This window comes from Triturus cristatus, chromosome 10 (genome assembly GCF_964204655.1).
Source record: "Triturus cristatus chromosome 10, aTriCri1.1, whole genome shotgun sequence".
Classification (NCBI taxonomy): Eukaryota; Metazoa; Chordata; class Amphibia; order Caudata; family Salamandridae; genus Triturus; species Triturus cristatus.
This window is the reverse complement of record NC_140593.1, coordinates 227,334,370-227,352,585: the sequence shown is the minus strand read 5'-3', so window position 1 is coordinate 227,352,585 and position 18,216 is coordinate 227,334,370. Positions and strand designations below refer to the sequence as shown.

Genomic DNA, 18,216 nt, shown 5'->3' with positions numbered 1-18,216 from the left:
GAGGAAGTGTGTGCACCTTGAAGGGGTTCATTACCTTAATTCTCTCGATCCAATGAAGGTCGTCACATGGCCCCAGTTGAAGGGAGCTCGATGTAAAGCCTAGACAGTGCACAACTTCAAAAAGTGTCCCCCTAATGCGAAGGTGTGCCCCAAGACTCACCACAGGGTGAGAAATTTGTCATCCAGGGGTAGGGAAGCACATAGTGAGTGCTGTTCAGCCTCTCTTCAGGAGGTAAGTGAGAGACAGCAGCTGCAGGTCAGATGTCTGGGCATCGGGGTGCACCCAGGGCAGGAGTGTACAAATAGACCAGTATAAGTGGTCCCCTTATGATCCCTGCATGGGGGCTGCAGGTAGCTGTTGGGAGCTTTGATCTAAGCGTGAACCAGGTATGTGCAAGAGCTATAGATGGCCGCCAGCTGCCACTTCATATAGATCAGCACAGCTCCTCACATCCACGAGGCATCCAAGAACAGCTGGCACCACCCAGCAGCAGCCGTATATCAGTGGAAGGCCTCTTCTTTGGCCATGTCCTCCAACTCAGGAGGCACCCTGGGCCCACCTACCTCAAAGGCGGCAGCTTCAACACTCTTAACATTGGGCCTCCACCGGGCTCGATGTCCCACGCTGCCACTATCATGGCAGCTACACTCCACTGCATGGCTGCTCCCACACTCCCACCGACAGGCCAGGTGAGAGATATATCGTCTGGGACTTCTGGTGGGTCTCTCACAGCAGATCAAGTGTAGTAGATTGCCAATCTACACCTGGTACTGCAGAGGAGACCCAATTTTTGTGGCTCACACCTAAAGAAAACATCTAAGCAGCAATCTAGTTCAAAACAAACTATCTTTTAACCTTCCAGATCCATAGAACCTGTAGCGACAATGTCAAAAATCCCTTATGCCTGCCTTAGCCCTGCTGCTCTTTTGGAAGTCCTGAAAAAAATACAACAGCTTAGGTTAGGCTAGAATTTTCAATCTCTAAACCAAAATTCAAGTTTGTGGACTCCTGGCTTGCATTGGCTACAACATAACCTCCATTGCGACACTGGAACATTAATTGCTTCTTTTGGTGGCACAGTAAATAGACAAGTACAAGACCATTGCACCATTCGGACTATAAATATACCCTAATATACAAAGACTTTGAAATCTGAATCTTTCAGAAATAAATTTGGTTCTAGCGCCAGGAAACCCCAAGTGGGTAGCTGCACACTTTATAAACTGTGTTAATAATAATGATAGTAATTGATGCTCTCATAGAGAGGGAAATCCCAGAGAAGTGTGTTCACATGACTTGGACTTGAACAAGAACATATCAGTTTTTATTAAGTAATGGGACATAAAGAATCAGCAAGCAACTTTGTCATGGATATCACCCAATGTTCAGATTTATCACCTTAGCCCCATGTGGTGACAAAATACATTGCCATTGAAGTGGTTTCAATGCCACACTATCGTATCCCTTCATTCCTGTTATTAGCTTTGGTGTTTTTTCCCCCATTATCTAGCCCAGAGAATGTGACACTAACAATATTTTTTTTTTCTTTTGATGGGTTTTAATATGATTTTCATTGTTTTCCACGATTATTGCACCCTAAGTGTGATAAAATAAAATGTAAATCTTGTAACTGTCGGGTTTGTGTCAAAAGTTGTTCTAATCACGGCACGATTTGACATAGCGGGTATGAAACAGTCTATGCTCCCATGAAATGTGTCAACCACATGGCTTACCAATTAAATACCCTATAGTCTGCGAAGCCATATACTCACAAGCAGATGCTACTGAACAAAAATCAGCTCACATGTACGCCTACTCCTCTGCACAAAACAGCTTAATTTACTATCAATAGCTGGCTTCTGACATAGTGCTTCTTACCATACTTCTCCTGTGTTTGAGTGCTGTAAATAAAAGGTGCTACTAGTACCCATTTTTTAATGGCACTCAATTTACCAATATTGAAAGGATCATTTGATCGTACCAGGATTGGAATTCATTGCTCGAAGATCACTGCATGCATCAGCATCCAGCATTCAACTACACTACAGGGCAATTCACCATCAACTGAGGCCAAGAGTTGAATCATTCTAGCATCTAGTAAAAATCTGGAAATCTACCTTTTTAATTATTCTTCCAAACCCTGCACCTCTCCTTAGATCACAGCACGAGACTGTCCATCTTAACCTATAAAGCTCAACCATTAGAACAAAGTTGTCACATATCCAACTCACAACACCAAAAAGATGAACTTTGTAGACATCACTGTAACTATTGACATATATGCAATTACTTGTGTATTAGCATCCTTCCATACTGTGTAGTGATATCACTAGTGAAACAAGAAGCATATAACAATTAAATACTATTAAATACGGCTTATATGATAGTTACATGCTAGAGATAAATATGTGGTATAAATGTCTAGTACCTAGTGGTGGTTCTGGTGATATGCCAATGCTCTGCAGCAGGGCCTCTGTCTCGCGCCGTTTACGATCAAGATCAGAATCTTCTTGAACTGGTTCAGTCTTCAGCTGCGCATCAGTCTTTTTAAAACACAACACAGTTTAGGATGCTGAAGGATAAAGATCATGTAATACATTATTGCCAACATTTCCTGTACTCAATATCTGCTTATGTCAATCTAGGTTATGTAATTGTGTGTGATACATCTTCATACAACCAACAAATACTGCAAAACTTTGGATGGAATGACCTTCAATAAGGTGTGGAAAATGAGGATCCACTCCACGCCAGAGAAATGTGATTGGCGCGGGAGGAAACAAGTCCAATACCACCACAGTGATAAAAGAAAAACAGAGGTTCCCCAAAAGATATCACCTTAAAACCCTTTGATTCATTTAGTGAGGATACACCAGGAAAGAATTCCTTAAACTAGCCAACGAGTCTACTTTCTGTGGACGTATTACAGAAAGTGCCCCTGGGGAAACAACAGATATGTGCACCCCGAGGCACTCCATTAATAAAGGAGCCGCAGATGCTTGTGCGGCCTCTTCTGTAACACTGATAGGGCTGGTGCACATGTAGCATCAGTGCTATTGTCAGAAGGTGTTCCCTCATTTGAATGGATGTGTGGCCCCATGCAAATGAGAGAATCACTTTGACTCTGCACTGAGGCCATATTACAGACACAGGTGCAGAGGGGAACATGTCCTTAGGAGATGTACTGAAAAAGTAAGTGCGCCCTCTGAGGGCAGCCCTCTTGAGGAGTGAACGGGGGTCCCAAGAAGCCCCCAGACATCCTCCTGCAGCGGGTGCAGTCACACAGCACACGCTTGCAAGTGGATCGTACTGTGAAATACGAAGCAGCTTTTAAACAGTATTTTACTTGGATGGTGCAGCGTATGTTTGCAGCTGGGTTCATTCTTCAAAGTAATCTGCATTTTCTCAATTTGTGTCAGGCGCACCTGTTTAAAGGTGCACCGTGGTGCAAATGAGGAAAATGTGCACTTTAGGTAATCCAGGCCTTGGTGGGCTTATCTGCACATATGTTTTCATTTTTAAAGTGCATCTTTTGCTTTTAGTGGAACTATTTCCTTAACATGGAGTTGCAAGAGTTGGTTTAGGTTAACCTGGAAAAGCATGGTGTTTTGCCCCTGGGGATGGGCAGTTAGTAAGTTACATTTGTGTCTAGTAGGCCGTGAGGACATTTTCTCAAGAACCATGGATCAGAATTAGAACTGTGACTGAAAATGTTTCAAACCACAGGATGTATGCTTTGCTTTGTCGATTATGCCCAATTTTTCTCATTGTCTTCTCTTCTCCCTGTTCCCCCTTCTTCCTATCCTTTTTTCAGTGTCTTTCCATGTATTATATTGATTTGAGGTGCTAAATAAATGCAAAATCTCTACTTCCTTGTTTTTTTCTAATTATATTTATTTGCTTTGGGTTGATTTGGTTATGTAAAAGACTAAAATGTCATTTCTGTTTTTTGAAATTTTCATGTCAGATTAATGGTTGACGAACGTTCCCCCCTTTTAGCAGTAAGGACTGTTAAGGCACATCCTCCTTCCAAAGCTTTCTTGTAACAATCATTACATTTTAGGGGTCAAGCCTTGTCCTGAAGTGGAGAAAGTTACTTGCCACAAGTAAACATGATTTTTCAAATTAATTTCCGAATTTCAATATTTTTCCCTTCTTATGCATATATAGGCATTCACCCTTGTTAATGGTTATACTGAGCCATTGCATTCAAAAGTCAAGCATATCGTCAGGCATTAAACTGACTAATTTAGTATATATGTATCCGATCCTGGGCAGGGTGGAGTTTAATTTATCAATCAGGTCTACCCTAGAAAAGCCAGCTGTCCCTCTGGTCTTACGGGTCAAAAAGTCTCTCATAGCCATATATTTAAAGGACTGATGTTCCCCCAGAAGAAATTCAGTTTTTAATGCATAGAAGGATTTAATACCATCAGTGGTTATCAAGTCTCTCATTTTTAGTATACCTGCTTGGTGCCATTCGTGTATATAAGAAGTCCCAAATATCGATGGTAGATTAGGGTTATCATTAAGAGGGGAGTAATAGTTTAGGTTACCCAGTCCAAAAGTTTTCCGTATGTTGGAGAAGATTTTTTAGACGCTCAATAAGGTCTTAAATCTTGCCAGTTTGTAGTATCCGAAGGAGAGCTGCCTCCAGAGGCACCCATGGGTCTCTTCCCCAGAAGCAATTGATAGGGTGATGGTAGGCCTATAATTGAGGTAAATAAGTGTTCTTGAAGCAGTTCTGCGCTATATTGCATAGCCGAGGCCCAGTAATGAAATCTCAGGTTAGGTAGCGCCCAGTCGCCCCTCTCTCGGGGAAGAGAAAGCAGTTTAAAAGCTCGCCTTGGCCGAGAATATGCCCAGATAAATTGGGAAAAAATAAGATCAAATTTCTGTAACAATGCTTTGCTCATCTCCAGGGGGATGGCCCTAAAGAAATACAATAGCATAGGAAAATTGGTAATTTTGATAACATTGCATCTCCCTATGATGGTTAGATGCAAGTTATTTAGTCGTTTAAGTGCACGTTCGGTTTCAGCCGAACGTGCACTTAAAAGTAGCCAACGGGGTCAGGTTTCTCTCTAATATTAGGTCAATATCAGCAGTTAGAGTAACCCCCAGGTATTTCACGGACTGTAACCCCCTGGCATCTGTCCAGTCAATTTGGCTGTTGTTAATAATCTGCGTTTTGCCTTGGTAAAGGGGTAGCCTGACATTTTCCCATATTTGTTGGCCTCTAGTTCTAGAGCATTAATGGTGCTCGCAGGGTCAGGGGTAACCACTGCCAGGTCATCGGCCTAAGCCATGATTTTAGTGTCTAACCCAAATCTGCTCACCGCTCAAATAGATTGACTGTTTTCTATAGCCTTTATAAAAGGATCTATATATAGAGAGCGAAGAGTAGAGGTGAGCACGGACAGCCTTGGCGGGTCCCTCGTGAGATTTTAATTGGTTCCGTCAGTATCCCATTAACTAATATGTTTGCTGTGGGATTACTGTAGAGAGCTTGTATGGCTTGTATTGCCTTAGATTCAAAGTGAATTTTTCTCATGACAGCCCAAAGAAATAGCCAGGAGACCCGATCAAACGCTTTCTCAGCGTCAAGTAGAATTAATGAGATCGGGTCTCCTGTTACTTGAGCTGCGTCCAGTAGGGTGATTGCTCTACGGATATGCTCTGTCATACTCTTTTTAGAGATGAACCCGTGTTGCCACTGTGATACCAGAGACTCTATTCTCGTAGATAGTATAATTGCGAATATTTTGGCATATATCTTAGAGTCACAGTTAATTAGGGTTATTGGTCGTTATGATCCCATTTCTAGAGGAGATTTTTCTTTTTTTGGAAATATTACTATCTTGGCATTTGACCAAGAATCCAGAGGGGGTGCACCATTAAAAATAGAGGCTACCAGTAAAGTAAGGAGAGTTTTTATCTGAGGGGCAAATATTATATAAAACTCCACCGGTATGTGGTCTGCACCAGCCGATTTCCCATCCGGAAGACTTGCCAGGGCTTTAGCTATCTCATCCCATCTAGGAGATTCCTCCAGTTGGTCATGATCTTCAGGACTAAGTGCCGCCAGGGTGATCTGGTCTAGATATTTCAGACTTTCATCTTCTCTCAGTTCTAAGGGCCCTGTATTGTCTTCAGAATAAAGATTCTGGTAAAACTCACGGAATGCATTACAGATCTTAATTGCATCCTTTGTGATCTCGCCAAAGTTGAGCTGGATTGACAGAATTTCGCCAGCAGACACCTGTTGTCTAATTCTGAGAGCAAATTGATGGCCGATGTTATCACCACATTCATATATTATTTCCTCAGCAGAAGCCCATTTCCTAGCGGTTTTCTCAGCAAATATAGAACCTATTTCTGCATGTTCTATTTCAGTACCCAATTTGACTGCTAAAATTAGTTTTTATTCTGCTTTTTTTATCTTGTCGTGTGCCCTTGCTAGCTGTGCTTTATCTTTTTTGTTCTTTCTTATGGAGTACCGCAAGGTCTCGCCTCGAATGCCCCCTTCATAGTGTCCCATACGGTTCTCACTGCTGCTGATCCTATATTGATTTCCAAAAACTCTTTGATCAACCCCTGTATCTGTTGTCGGTAGCCCTCATCGTACAATAGGGCTTTTTCAAAACTCCAGTTTGAGGTATCCCCCCTAATCCCTAACCCACTGATGCTCAAAATAAGAGGATTATGATCCGACATGAATCGTGGGAAGATCTCAATAGAGCAATTTTGGAGTATTGAAGAAGACACAAGAAAATAATCTAATCTAGCAAGGGAGAGATGTGAGATGTAAGTATTCCCCAGATGAGTTCATTTGAAAGTGGCCCAGACATCACTGAGGCAATGTTTTGTATTAGGTTGAGTAGGGCCTGATGGACCTTAGACTTCCTTCCTGTATAAGGCCAGTGAACGGTTGCTTTCCAGTTACTCGGTAGGTTGATGTTTAGATCCCCAGAAATTACCAGTGGTAGAGGCCAGTGGGTAAGTTCGCCCGAAATCCAGTTTTTGACCCCAGGGTCGTCAGTATTGCTCCCATATATGGAGCACAGTGTAAAGACCAAATTAGGGGGGGGGGAGATGGCATTTTGCGATAACCCGCCTGCCTAGGGATTCAGATTTCACCCTACTGGTAGTCAATGGGTGTCTATTTTGAACCAGAACTCCAACCCCTCTTGTCTTTGCCCCCTGGGAGGTTCCCCCAATGACCCTATACCCTAATGAGTTTAATAGGTGCTTCTGGGATCCTTCCACATGTGTTTGCTGTAGGGTAATAACTTCAGCTCCTAAAACACGTAGACCCTGAGCTACTTTGTCTTTTTAGGGCATCTTTTAAACTGCAGATGTTAACAGATACAATTTTTAAGGAGCATTGATTATTCATATTGTTTGACTTTTTTTTATTTTCCTTTTACTTCTCTCTTAGGTGTACATCTTGCAACGTCATGCATTTGGTGTATCCCACAATATTCTAGTATTTTACTTGTTTGTACATTTGTTTCCCCTTTCCTATTTTGTATTCTTTTGTTTTGTATCCTACCCTTCTGTTTTTTTTGTTTTTGATTTCACCAACCAATATTACATTTGCCACTATCGTGAACCCCACCACCACCACTTTGTGACCACCCCCTTCCTACCCTCCCCTCTCCCCCTAGATGGAGCAATCAGGGAGACCCTGAATGATGGTTATCAGTTAGTGTGCCTCGCCGCTAGGCCACGCCTTAAATTTAACAGGTGGGATTATCGGCCTTGGACTATTAAACCTAAAAAAAAATGTTTCCTTTTTTTTTCTTCCCTTATTGAGTCCAAAGGGATGGACCACCCAAAAGCAAAGAGAAATCAAATTATACCAACAAATATAGCCTGTGGGTACCTTCCCCATCAAACAAGTGTACTAAGAGGGAGATGTACCATTGAAGTAGAGTTAATTTCATGGCTTATCAGGTTACACTTCTGCTGGTAATTTTTTTTATTTCCCCCCCTCTGGCCTTTACTTTCTATCCTTTTTTTGCCTTAATCTCCCCCAGATATTCCCCTGCCTTGACCTCGGACATGAAGATTCGTTTGGACCCATTCAGAATAACTTTTAGGCTCGCAGGATTAATTAAAAACACTTGGGCTCCTAACTGTTGAAATGGGGTGATTAATTGGCGCAGGTGCCATCTGCGCTCTACCGTTGTATGGCAAAAGTCCAGTTTGGTGAAAAACATCACACCATTAGCACCCTTTGGTGAATTCGGACGGGCCTGGTCATACACAAGCTGTCTAAGGAGGAAGTTCCCAAAGAACACTAAGAAAGTTGTAGGCTTTCCATGGGAAGGACTACTGCCACTTCGACTCGGTTTTATTTTGAAGGGGAATCTGTGCGCTCGCTGGACTTCATAGTCCCAGTTCCAGTTTGTTTGAGCTGGGAAGGATTTGCGTAGCAGTTGTACAATGTAGTGCCTTGAGTGCTCTCCTTCGACTCCTTCCGGGATACCTAGAAGTCGCAGATTGTTATTGTTGATTTGGCATTTTTCCAAATTGACACCTGCTCACCTTCGTCGCATGGGGGAAAGGCCATTTGTGAGTCTGAACAGTCCCATTTTAGTTGTCTGCGCCTCTTAGGATTTCTACTTTTCTTCTGGCGTTGTACCGTCCCTGTATTTTTAGAGAGATCAGCACTAATATTTTCACTGGAGCTGATTTGATCTCCATCAGAAGATGATTAAGAGCCGTCTGAGACAGAGTAGAAGTGTTCCCCACTGATCTCTGGGGTCAAGAGGGCATTAAGACCGGGATTGGGCTTGGCTCTGAGTATGTAATCCGTGATGCCTGTTTCTAGGTGTTTTGACCCAGTAGCAACTTCTCCCAGCAGCTTGGTGGAACTTGCATGTAGAGCGGTCGATAAGGCAGGGTCCGGGAGGGGCATTAAGCCTGAGCCTTGTGTATGTCTGACAGCCCCCTCAGGAAGAGGGGCGATAGTAATCAAACTGTTAGTAAAGCTTGCTGAGGCCTCCAAACCCTCTATGCTGCTTCGATCTACCTGCTGCTTGTTAAGTGGTTAAAGATTCTCCTTTCCAGTGAGAATGCCGCTTTCTTGGGTGCCACCCGGATTAAGTTCCAGTTTAGAGATTAAACTCTCCCGGGCCTCTCTGGGCATATGAGCTAGTTCTGGCACAACCGGAGAAGAAGGACTTGAAGTGCCAGCTAAAGCAGTATCAGGGTTGCAGGAGAGAGCCTTGGGACCAGAAAGGATTTCTACTATTGTGGGTTGAAAACCCTCCTTAGTGCCCTCAGTGTCCCCACCTCCCCCGATTTTCCCTGAGACTCGTTTAAGGCAATTGGACTCACGTTTACCTTTAAGTGAGTGGTCCAGCATAGCTGTGTCCCCAGTCGCGATGTTACTTGGTTTGGGCTGGGTGGCCTTTGGCTTGTTGGTTTTCCTAGCCACTGGTCGACATCCTCAGGCAAAGACCCTGTTCACGTATAGATGGAAGAAGTCCCGGAGAGGACCCGGGCGCCGAAGGATCAAAGTGGCACAATATCAAACAGCAGGAGGGGAAATACTGTGTTTTTCCTAACGCACTTCCCACAGGCAGCGATGGCTTCCGTATTTCCCAGGATTTGAGAGCAGACGCACAACCCCCATGGTCTGCACTCCCTCTGGCTCAGCGTCCCCGGCAGGAGTCCCAGAATAGACACGAGCACCACAGAAATATTGCAGCATACAGTCCGGAGGTAGGCGAAGAAACGTCTCACTCTTCCTCGCGTTGTGTGTCTCCCAGCAGGGAAATTAACTTTCAAGCTTCCACGAGCTTGGAAGCAGAACAGCTGTCCTCGCGTCCCGCTTCCACTTTCACTTGATTTTATCGTTGTCTTCGCTGGTCCCGGAGCAAATTCTGAGGATACAAAGTTGCACCCTGTTCGATGAAAGAAAAGAGAATGTGGCGCTTGGCCTGGCGCTGTATGTTTCAGGTATTTCGTGATGTCTCTCCGGGTTTGAAATCGGAGCTGCTGCCCTCGCGTTCTGCTCCCTCGCGGTTTCAACATTGTTAGTCAGTCTGCATAGCCGATAGTCGAGATGGCCGGCATGCGTGGCACGGATTCAAACTGACACCATCTTGCTCAAGATCCCGAATATTATAATATCCAATATCAAAACATTCCTCAAGGGGCAGGCTCTCGGGCTCAGCTGAGAGCTAATACTATAATATTCACTAAACTCTAGAATCTCGCCCCATAATGCTTTGCTGGGCCTTTGGTTGGCAATGTATTTTTGCCCCTAACTTTGCTCGGTGTGGTCCCAGGAGGATGGGACCACCACTGAATCGTTCAGCATGATATGCTCTTTGTTTTCAAGGCATCTGCTTGCCCTCCCCCTAGGTTAGGTGTGACCCCAAAATCATCACCTCTCTCATTGCCTGGTATTTTTCAAAGTACACTTTTGTGAATTGGTTATAAGCTTTTTAGCATGTAAAGGTAAAGTTGTTTTATCAAAGGGTTGTGGGTGCAGCAGCTAACTTCGCTACGTAATGGAATCTGAATTATTGCATGAATTCCGTATTTTCAATGAAATGCGTGGTTACTAAATCTCCGCTAGTGGAGCGGAGTTCATTGCCCATGGTTAGTAAGAAGGCTGGTACATTAAAATAGTCCCACTATAGACCTGTGTGCAGTTCAAAGGAAAAATAAAAATGTGGCCCTCCAGTTGTCTGCTGCTCTGGCTATTTTTCTGTTTCTTCTGCTGCTCAATATATTTCTGCCGCAGATCTAAAGCGCATTCTTTGGCAGTATTGCTTATAGAATAGATGATGGGTTTTGGTTTGGAATAACATCGGCTGGTAAGAGATATAGGCTCTGCTGCGTCTTTAGGGCCATGCAGGAAGACAGGACACATATGAAAGTTTTTTTTCTTTTCTTAAATGTAGGGTAGTTGCTTGCTCATTGTTTCATTCACATAGCTAAGTTGTAGGGACAGCACAGTTAGAAAGTATTAGACATGTTATGCTTGATGTGGTTTTACCTGACTTTTTGGTCTCTACCGCTTAGGTTTTTGTTTTGATGCTGTGCTGGACTTTGGTTTTGCTGGTTCAGATGCTGTGGGCATTTTGCCACTGTTGCTCAGTGTCACAGTGCTTGTGTTTTCTGTGTAAATGGATATTGTGCTTAGTTCTCCCAGATTGGCATATTGGTTTTATTAGTAGACCCCTAGTGAAGTGCACAGATGGTGCCGGGGCTGGTAGATACACAGCTGCTAGTCAGGGCCCCAGGGGTGCTGCGGTGTGCGTGAGAAGAGTGGGATATGTACTAATGTGTGCTGGTGTGTGTGCTGTGTCCTGGTGGTGACAAGATATCATTTTTTCTTCTTCACTATTGAAAGGCGGTCCTGCTGATAGGATAAGATGGACAATAGGACTGAGCTCAGAATATGATAATATATCCCTTAGTAAGTATGGTTTTTAGAGTCTACTTGCAACAAACACTTTTAGAAAGTGGCTATTTTCTTGTTCAGTTTATTTGTGTGTTTCTGCCTGAATGTGGATAGGCTGTTTGGTCTCAGTATGGTTGAGACAGACTGTGCATTTGGTATGGTGTATTTGTGTGGTGTTTTATTGTGTTACTGTGAGTGTTGCTACAAATACTTGCTACAAATACTTGCGTCATTGCCTCTGGGATGAGACTATCTACTCGTACCAAGTTCCCAAGGGGGTGAGCAGGGGTTGTCTGAAGTGCGTATTCCCCTTGCGTTGATTGGAAGGAAAGGTACCTCTTACCTTTGCCAACTAAAGACACTAGTTTTTCATTTAACAAATAGTACTTAATTACTTTTGACTGACAGGGGAGGCACCACTATCATTGTTCATGTTATCGCAACACTATGTACAGTTGTAGAGACATCATAAGTCTTTTATTAGTTAGTCTGAGCAACTGGCTTGTAACAGATGATGTGGGATAAAATATAGAATAATGTTTGCAGAAAATGATTAAAAAGAAATAAAATAATGTTTGTAGTAGGTCCTGCTGGGTGGGTACTGAAGTCAAGATGTCTAAGTTGAAAGTAAGGCACATGGTCAGGATGGGACATTGCTCAGCCTGTGTACTGTATGATGCATATGGTGCACAATTCTAGGAAGGGTGCATATATGCCCCCGGTAATGGCACATCACACATTTTAGTGGTGAACAGTTTGAAGAGCACGTAGCCCTACAGGAGCTTGTTTGGAATAACAAGTTTTTCTGGAGAATTCATGTACTTGCTACATTATGCTTAATTTGGCAGATTATATAATTAGCAATTCAAAAATTTCCTGCCACAACTATAACGTGTAAGCATGGTAAAAAAATGCAATACTTATGTTGGCAAATTCTAGAGGTGTCTGCAGACATGCAGAGCAGCAAAGGTTCACAAAGTAGAAGCTGTATTGTGATCTCTATGACATATTGAACACAATCTTGCTAAGACAAGAAACACAAAAGAGCCGTTGCTTTGAAATTCTCTTTTAGAGGTTCTTCAGATGAATAATATAGGAATACACAGATGCAAGGATTCAGAGTACGTCCGTATTGCTTTTCTTTTTTCCCGTCAGAGCTTAGTAAATGAATAAAGGCTTCCTCAGCTGCTTGAGATTGGGAGACAAAAATAAAATGTGTAACGTTTTACCCTTTCCAGTTCACTAAAAGTTCTTTTTTTACTCGCTAATAGGTCCGGGATGCCCTTCAGTCATTGTTGGGGGGGGGGGGGGGGGGGGAGGGGAGGGAAGAGGGGTTGGACGTGATGCACAGCTGGCTGCTCGTTATGGAACACCTATGAATACGACCAAGGAGGAGCTGCAGAGCAAAGACATGCTGGATGAGGCAGTACCACAGAGAAGGAGAAAGAGAGAGAAGGGCTATCAAGGACCCCCGATCTGTTGGTCTACTTGTGCCTCAGTCTCCGCCCATTGAGCCTAGCCGATGGGCTCACCTGTTTTTGACCCTCTGCCCCTTGGTCCATCTCGAGTCTGACCCCCTTCTTCCTTTAACCCCATTTGTGTAGGGTATGATATCTGCCCAACAGAGGAACAGTACACCGAGGCAGAATAGGGTTAGTAGGGATGGACATCATGGATGAAGAAAAGGGTGCGGGTACCCTGTCTAAGGTACCAGCGATAGAGTAGAGGAAGAGAGTTTGGTGCATTGTTTGGACAGTCAACAAACGGGGTAAAGGGACTGGTTTTGGTAATAAAAAAACCTTGCCCGGCAATGTGGGATCTGGATCCGAGCCGGACGCGCAGCTCCACCGCCAGTGCTCAAAATCGCCTATGCGAGATGAACAATAAGAGCCTACCAGTGATGGCTCTCTGAAAGACACTGGAAAGAAGAGTTTTTTGCCCATCCTTTTGTTCCCTGGCCTCCAATTCCACTTATGTTGCCTTTCTCTCCCAATTACCATGTATCTGTTTGTTCCCCAAATTGATGAGGAAAAGAGCCCTATAATAGCGTTAGGAATATTCCCGCTCCATGAACGAAAGGTATCCTGTGTACTCCAAGTGCCCTTGTGAACATGCTTATCACTTTGGCCCCTCACTTAGGAGAGCATTGGAGGACACAACGTGATAATACGGTTGTTCAGATTGGTGTACCTTCGATTCAGTTCTCCAGTCCTCAATAATGCATTTAGTGATTCATGCCCTACAAAAGAATGTGTATATTTGGTGGAGACCTGCCATGATAGGTAGTATGACAGTTTATTTTGTATCCATTGTATTTGCTGCCACATCTACAAATTGTGCCCATCATCAGGTATAATATAAAATATGTGAGTCGACAAATAGACCCTTGTATACACGGTCTCTCAGTTTGTTGCATTTACTGCGCAAGTACATGAACTGCTAAGGAAAGGACATCCATACAGTACAGGTGCTGAGATCATATTTCAGAAGGAGATAGGATTGTTGAGCGTTGATGTACATCTATCGTAGGTCAATATGTCTTTTATAGTTTACATGCTTCATAATAATGAACATTTGAATATTTTTACTACAGTCTGACTATGACATAGTGTTGAGAAACATAGTAGTACACCGAGGGTATACACCTAGATCAGCTGAAAAGGAGGGTGCCGTTCACCCAGATTATATGCATGTTGATATACCTGTACTGTCTTGTTTCCCTTTGCGTTTGGAGTGACCATGCATTTTCTTTCTTCTCATTTAGAATTGTAAAGACCCTGCCGGATAGCAATAAAGTTTTTAGCCACATATGCTTAAAGGAGGGTCTTTTAGATTTGAAATCCCCTTTCCAGCAATGCATTTATTATGTTAGGTTAGCAATATGTGGCTAAATAGACGCAATTTGTATTCACGTTATGCAACCCACTGAGTTATCCTCGCAGCATGGAGGCTTTAGTTAGCTTGTGTGACTCCATTTTGTATTTCGCAATCCATATTAGACTTTGACTGAATGTTTATGTACTGCTTGCTTCAGCAGAAAGCTACTGGGGCGCATTTTCTCCTAAGGTTGGGCCTCGCTGTACTACCCGGCCTTAGACTCTTGGCTCATCCTTGTGTGCCCCTCTTTGTCTCTTGCTGCTTTCCGTGGAAAGTTACTGGGTGGGTGAGTCTTGTGCTCCTGCTGAAATGTATAATTGCTATTCCTATGCCTGGAAGAGGCAGTCCCTCTCCGGTCATCATAGGGTGCAGGTCATGACTGACTCCGCTGCAGAGTATTGGTAATAAATGATTGTTTGTATTCTCTGTCTGACCGACTCTTCATTTGGGAAGGCATAGCAGGTGGTTGTATATATATTTAACCCATGGGGCCCTAGAGGGCCCCGTCCTTAACCATCACCTCAGCAGCAGAGTTCTAGGTTTTGGACAGGTTGTGATGTATAAAATGAATGTAAGAAACATGAAGAATGGAGATTAGAATTGTGTTCCCGTAAATGCTCATCAAGACCAAACCTCTTCCAAGCTACCAAATAAGGCAATTGGTTTCTGACAATTATTGCATCTAAATTTTGATGCATTATATGTTCATTATATGTGCACTAAGAAAAAGATATGCCTTTGCAAAACATTGGCTTCAGTTATGATACAAGAACAAATGTATGGCATTTATAGACTGAGGCAATTTCACCCTTACAGAAAGTGGAGTCACAACATCTTCAAAAGGGAATGATAATCCCAAATTTACATTACAACCTAGAAAGCTTCTTCAAATAATGTTTTTGTGAGTAACCATAGTTTTCTCAAACACATTCATGATCAGCATGGAATGTGTAACCAGCTTTAGCCTTCTCAAAGGTGCCTGTGATGACCCCTGTACTTTGAGTAACTCACTTAAGTGCTCTTGTACTGAAGGAGCTCATGTACATAAAGGCTCGTCCAAAGGTAATATTTGGGGAGGTTAGCCTGCACACTCTGCAAGACGTTTAGTAACTGCACTAATCTTGGTACAGGTGGGTTTTGAGCACCACGTCCCCATGCCACTGAAACATGACAGTAATCCATCAGAACACCAGGAACCATAAACACAATAAAATGCTGCAACATACAGGAATATGACTGTGGCTGTCTTCAAAACTACACATACCTATCTTTACTTGCAATTGATAGTAATGTACAGAAGTGTGTAAGATGGTTTCATATTGTCCGGGTAATTTCTTACGTCTCCTCAGCCAATGCCATACTAGTACATCCAAGTGCTGCCATCCTGTGGTTTAACATCCTTGAACCTGTCTGGAGGAGGTGGTGGAGGCAGGGGGGACAGGACCTGATTCTGCATATGCTCTGAGATTCCTGAATCATACTCACTTACTCAGGGTAGCTGCTGAGGTTTGAAGCCCTTCTCTGGCAGGCCAAATATGATAAATTGGGCATTGGTATGACAGAACAGTGGTGTATACTCCTAAATGTCTAATGGATGAAAAAGAATGGATTGGGATGTGGACCTGAGGGATTTCCAGTGGCGGAGATTAATTTAAGCATTTAATTCATCACCTTGTTGTTTTTTCATTTGATGCTCTAAGTGTGCCAGGTATGCCCAGATGTGGGTCCCGAGTTCACTGTGCCACTGGAACCCAGCTATACTTGGCTAAAGAGCCCTAATAAGGGTAAAACCGGTCCTGGGCTTTTAGTGTTCCGGTTCAGGGAAGACCTAGCCTAGCAGTTCGATGTGGACTGTTTCCATGAGAAGCAGGGTAAAGATTGATTTGTATATGGCTGGGTTCAAACTTGGGTGGCTAGAGCGACTGCCAGTGACAGATTAATTCAAGCATTCCATTCATCACCTTGTTGTTTTTGCACATACTTCTCAACAGCAGGAAATCCTGTTCAGCGGCTCTTCTCCGGAAGGGTACCCCAACCTCCTGGAGCCCTCATCGGATACAGCATGCAGCTTCGTCCCACGGGAGCAAAAAGAGACTAAGTCCAAATATAGAAATCTTCACCACAACTTCATTCAGTGGCTTCCCGACAGCAAAACACCTCTTCCTCTGACACAAGCTGCTTTGCCCAGCTGAACTTTACCTTCTTAGACATTTTTCCACAAAAATCAAAAATTCTTCTAAGTACGACGGTAAGCAGTGACTGGGCACAATCCACTTTGTGTAGACAACCGGGCTCCATCGTAGTTGGCTAGAACGTTTGACTTTGCCACAGTCTCACGCAGCTAGATGCCCCAAAATGGATCTTTTAGGTGCTAGATTTGACTAAAATGATAACAAATTCATAACTCTGGTTCTACTGATTATTTATTGTTTTTGCATCAAAACGTTTATTGCATTTGACTCTATTTTATTTAAATTGGGGTGAAAGTGTTCCTATGTTGGGTTTCAACTTTATTACTGTTTAAGTGCTGCATAAATACTTTACACATTGCCTTTAAGTTAAGGCGGACTGCTTTTATGCCAAGCTACCATAGGGTTAAGCATAGGTTAATTTAGTGACTTACAGTGGTACACCCTGATGAGGATTGAGGGTACTGTTTGCGAAGGGTTTCACCCTCCTCAGCCAGTAAACCCGTTTAGTGCTCACAGGATTTCAGAAACTTTCAGCCACTGAATGTGTTGAAGGCCTCAATGGTCTTCCACATCCCTTGGACCTCCCATACTCAAATCAATTTGGCAATCCATTGCTTGAGCAGAAGAAGTCAAGCTGACAATAGGATTCTGCCCTGCACTTTAATGGGGTTAAAGGAGGGGTGGTTTAACACTAGTGAAAATTGTATTATTCTCTATCTGTTGATTAGTCCTCTCTGGACTGGAACACAAACAACCCAAGCATAGTTTCACCCCAATTGGGTCTCTTCAGTAGGATGTAGCTTGGTTCCAATTGCACAATGAGAATTCGACCCACATCTGAGCATACAGCATTACATCATGCACACAAAAGGTGGTGGAAGGAATGCTTGCAATATGCCTAACCACTGCCAATCTCTCAGGGTAGCTTTCCAACCAATAACCTTTTGCGAGTTTGATGACAAACATTTACAACAGAAGCTTTGTTATCTACTATAATATAGTTCAATAAAAAGGTGTAGGTTTGTAATTGCTAACGTTGGTAAGTGGTGCAGGTGAGATAAGGTACTGAACCAGACTTTAAAATCTACCCTAGACGTTTGAAGGCCAACAATCTTAGGGCAATAAAAAAAGCACAATTTCACCATGCTGTAGATTAAAAAAAATGCTGAGGTGACAAAGTATGGTAATGAGAAACCTGATTAACAGTTTAAAGCTTGCTACAGTGGAGTGTGGTACATTTAAACCAAATAGAACTTGTTAAAATAGGGTAAGAATTTTTAGAGGTCTATGAACAGATAAACATCATGCTAAATTGGAAGCTCTTTATGTGCCATGGTCGGGTCCTGGGACTCATATATTTTCAAAAGTTAAACTGGATAGAAGTGAGGGTGAACAAGTTAGGATCGGAATTTTCAAAGCCCCTTTTCAGTTTTTTCTCTCACCTCTGCTAGGTGGTTTTAAATTAGAGCATTTATTGCTTCAGATAACAATTCTGATACAACAAATGTATTTATTTTTACTGATAACTAGATAGTCATGCACTATGGATATTTAAAGAAACAATAGAAAGATATTAGTATAAAAGGGTAGATCAGTCAAAAGGATCTATTCTTTTCAAATCTAAATTGATATAGTGAGATCTCATTTGGAAGAGATACATGCTCATGGTTCAATCATATGCGAGTGTCTTTGAGTTCCCCATTTTTCATTGCAGGAAG

General features: G+C 42.9%; 1 protein-coding gene across 2 annotated transcripts in view; it reads right to left on the bottom strand.

The window, feature by feature from the left end:
* The window catches only part of DYNC1I1 (dynein cytoplasmic 1 intermediate chain 1), a 1,604,297-nt gene that overhangs the window by 1,375,840 nt on the left and 210,241 nt on the right, over nucleotides 1-18,216 (bottom strand). For both annotated transcript variants that reach the window (XM_085630867.1, XM_085630869.1), the window contains exon 4: nucleotides 2,430-2,544. In XM_085630867.1, coding sequence (XP_085486993.1) covers nucleotides 2,430-2,544 — 115 coding nt within the window. The remainder of the gene's footprint in view (nucleotides 1-2,429; nucleotides 2,545-18,216) is intronic.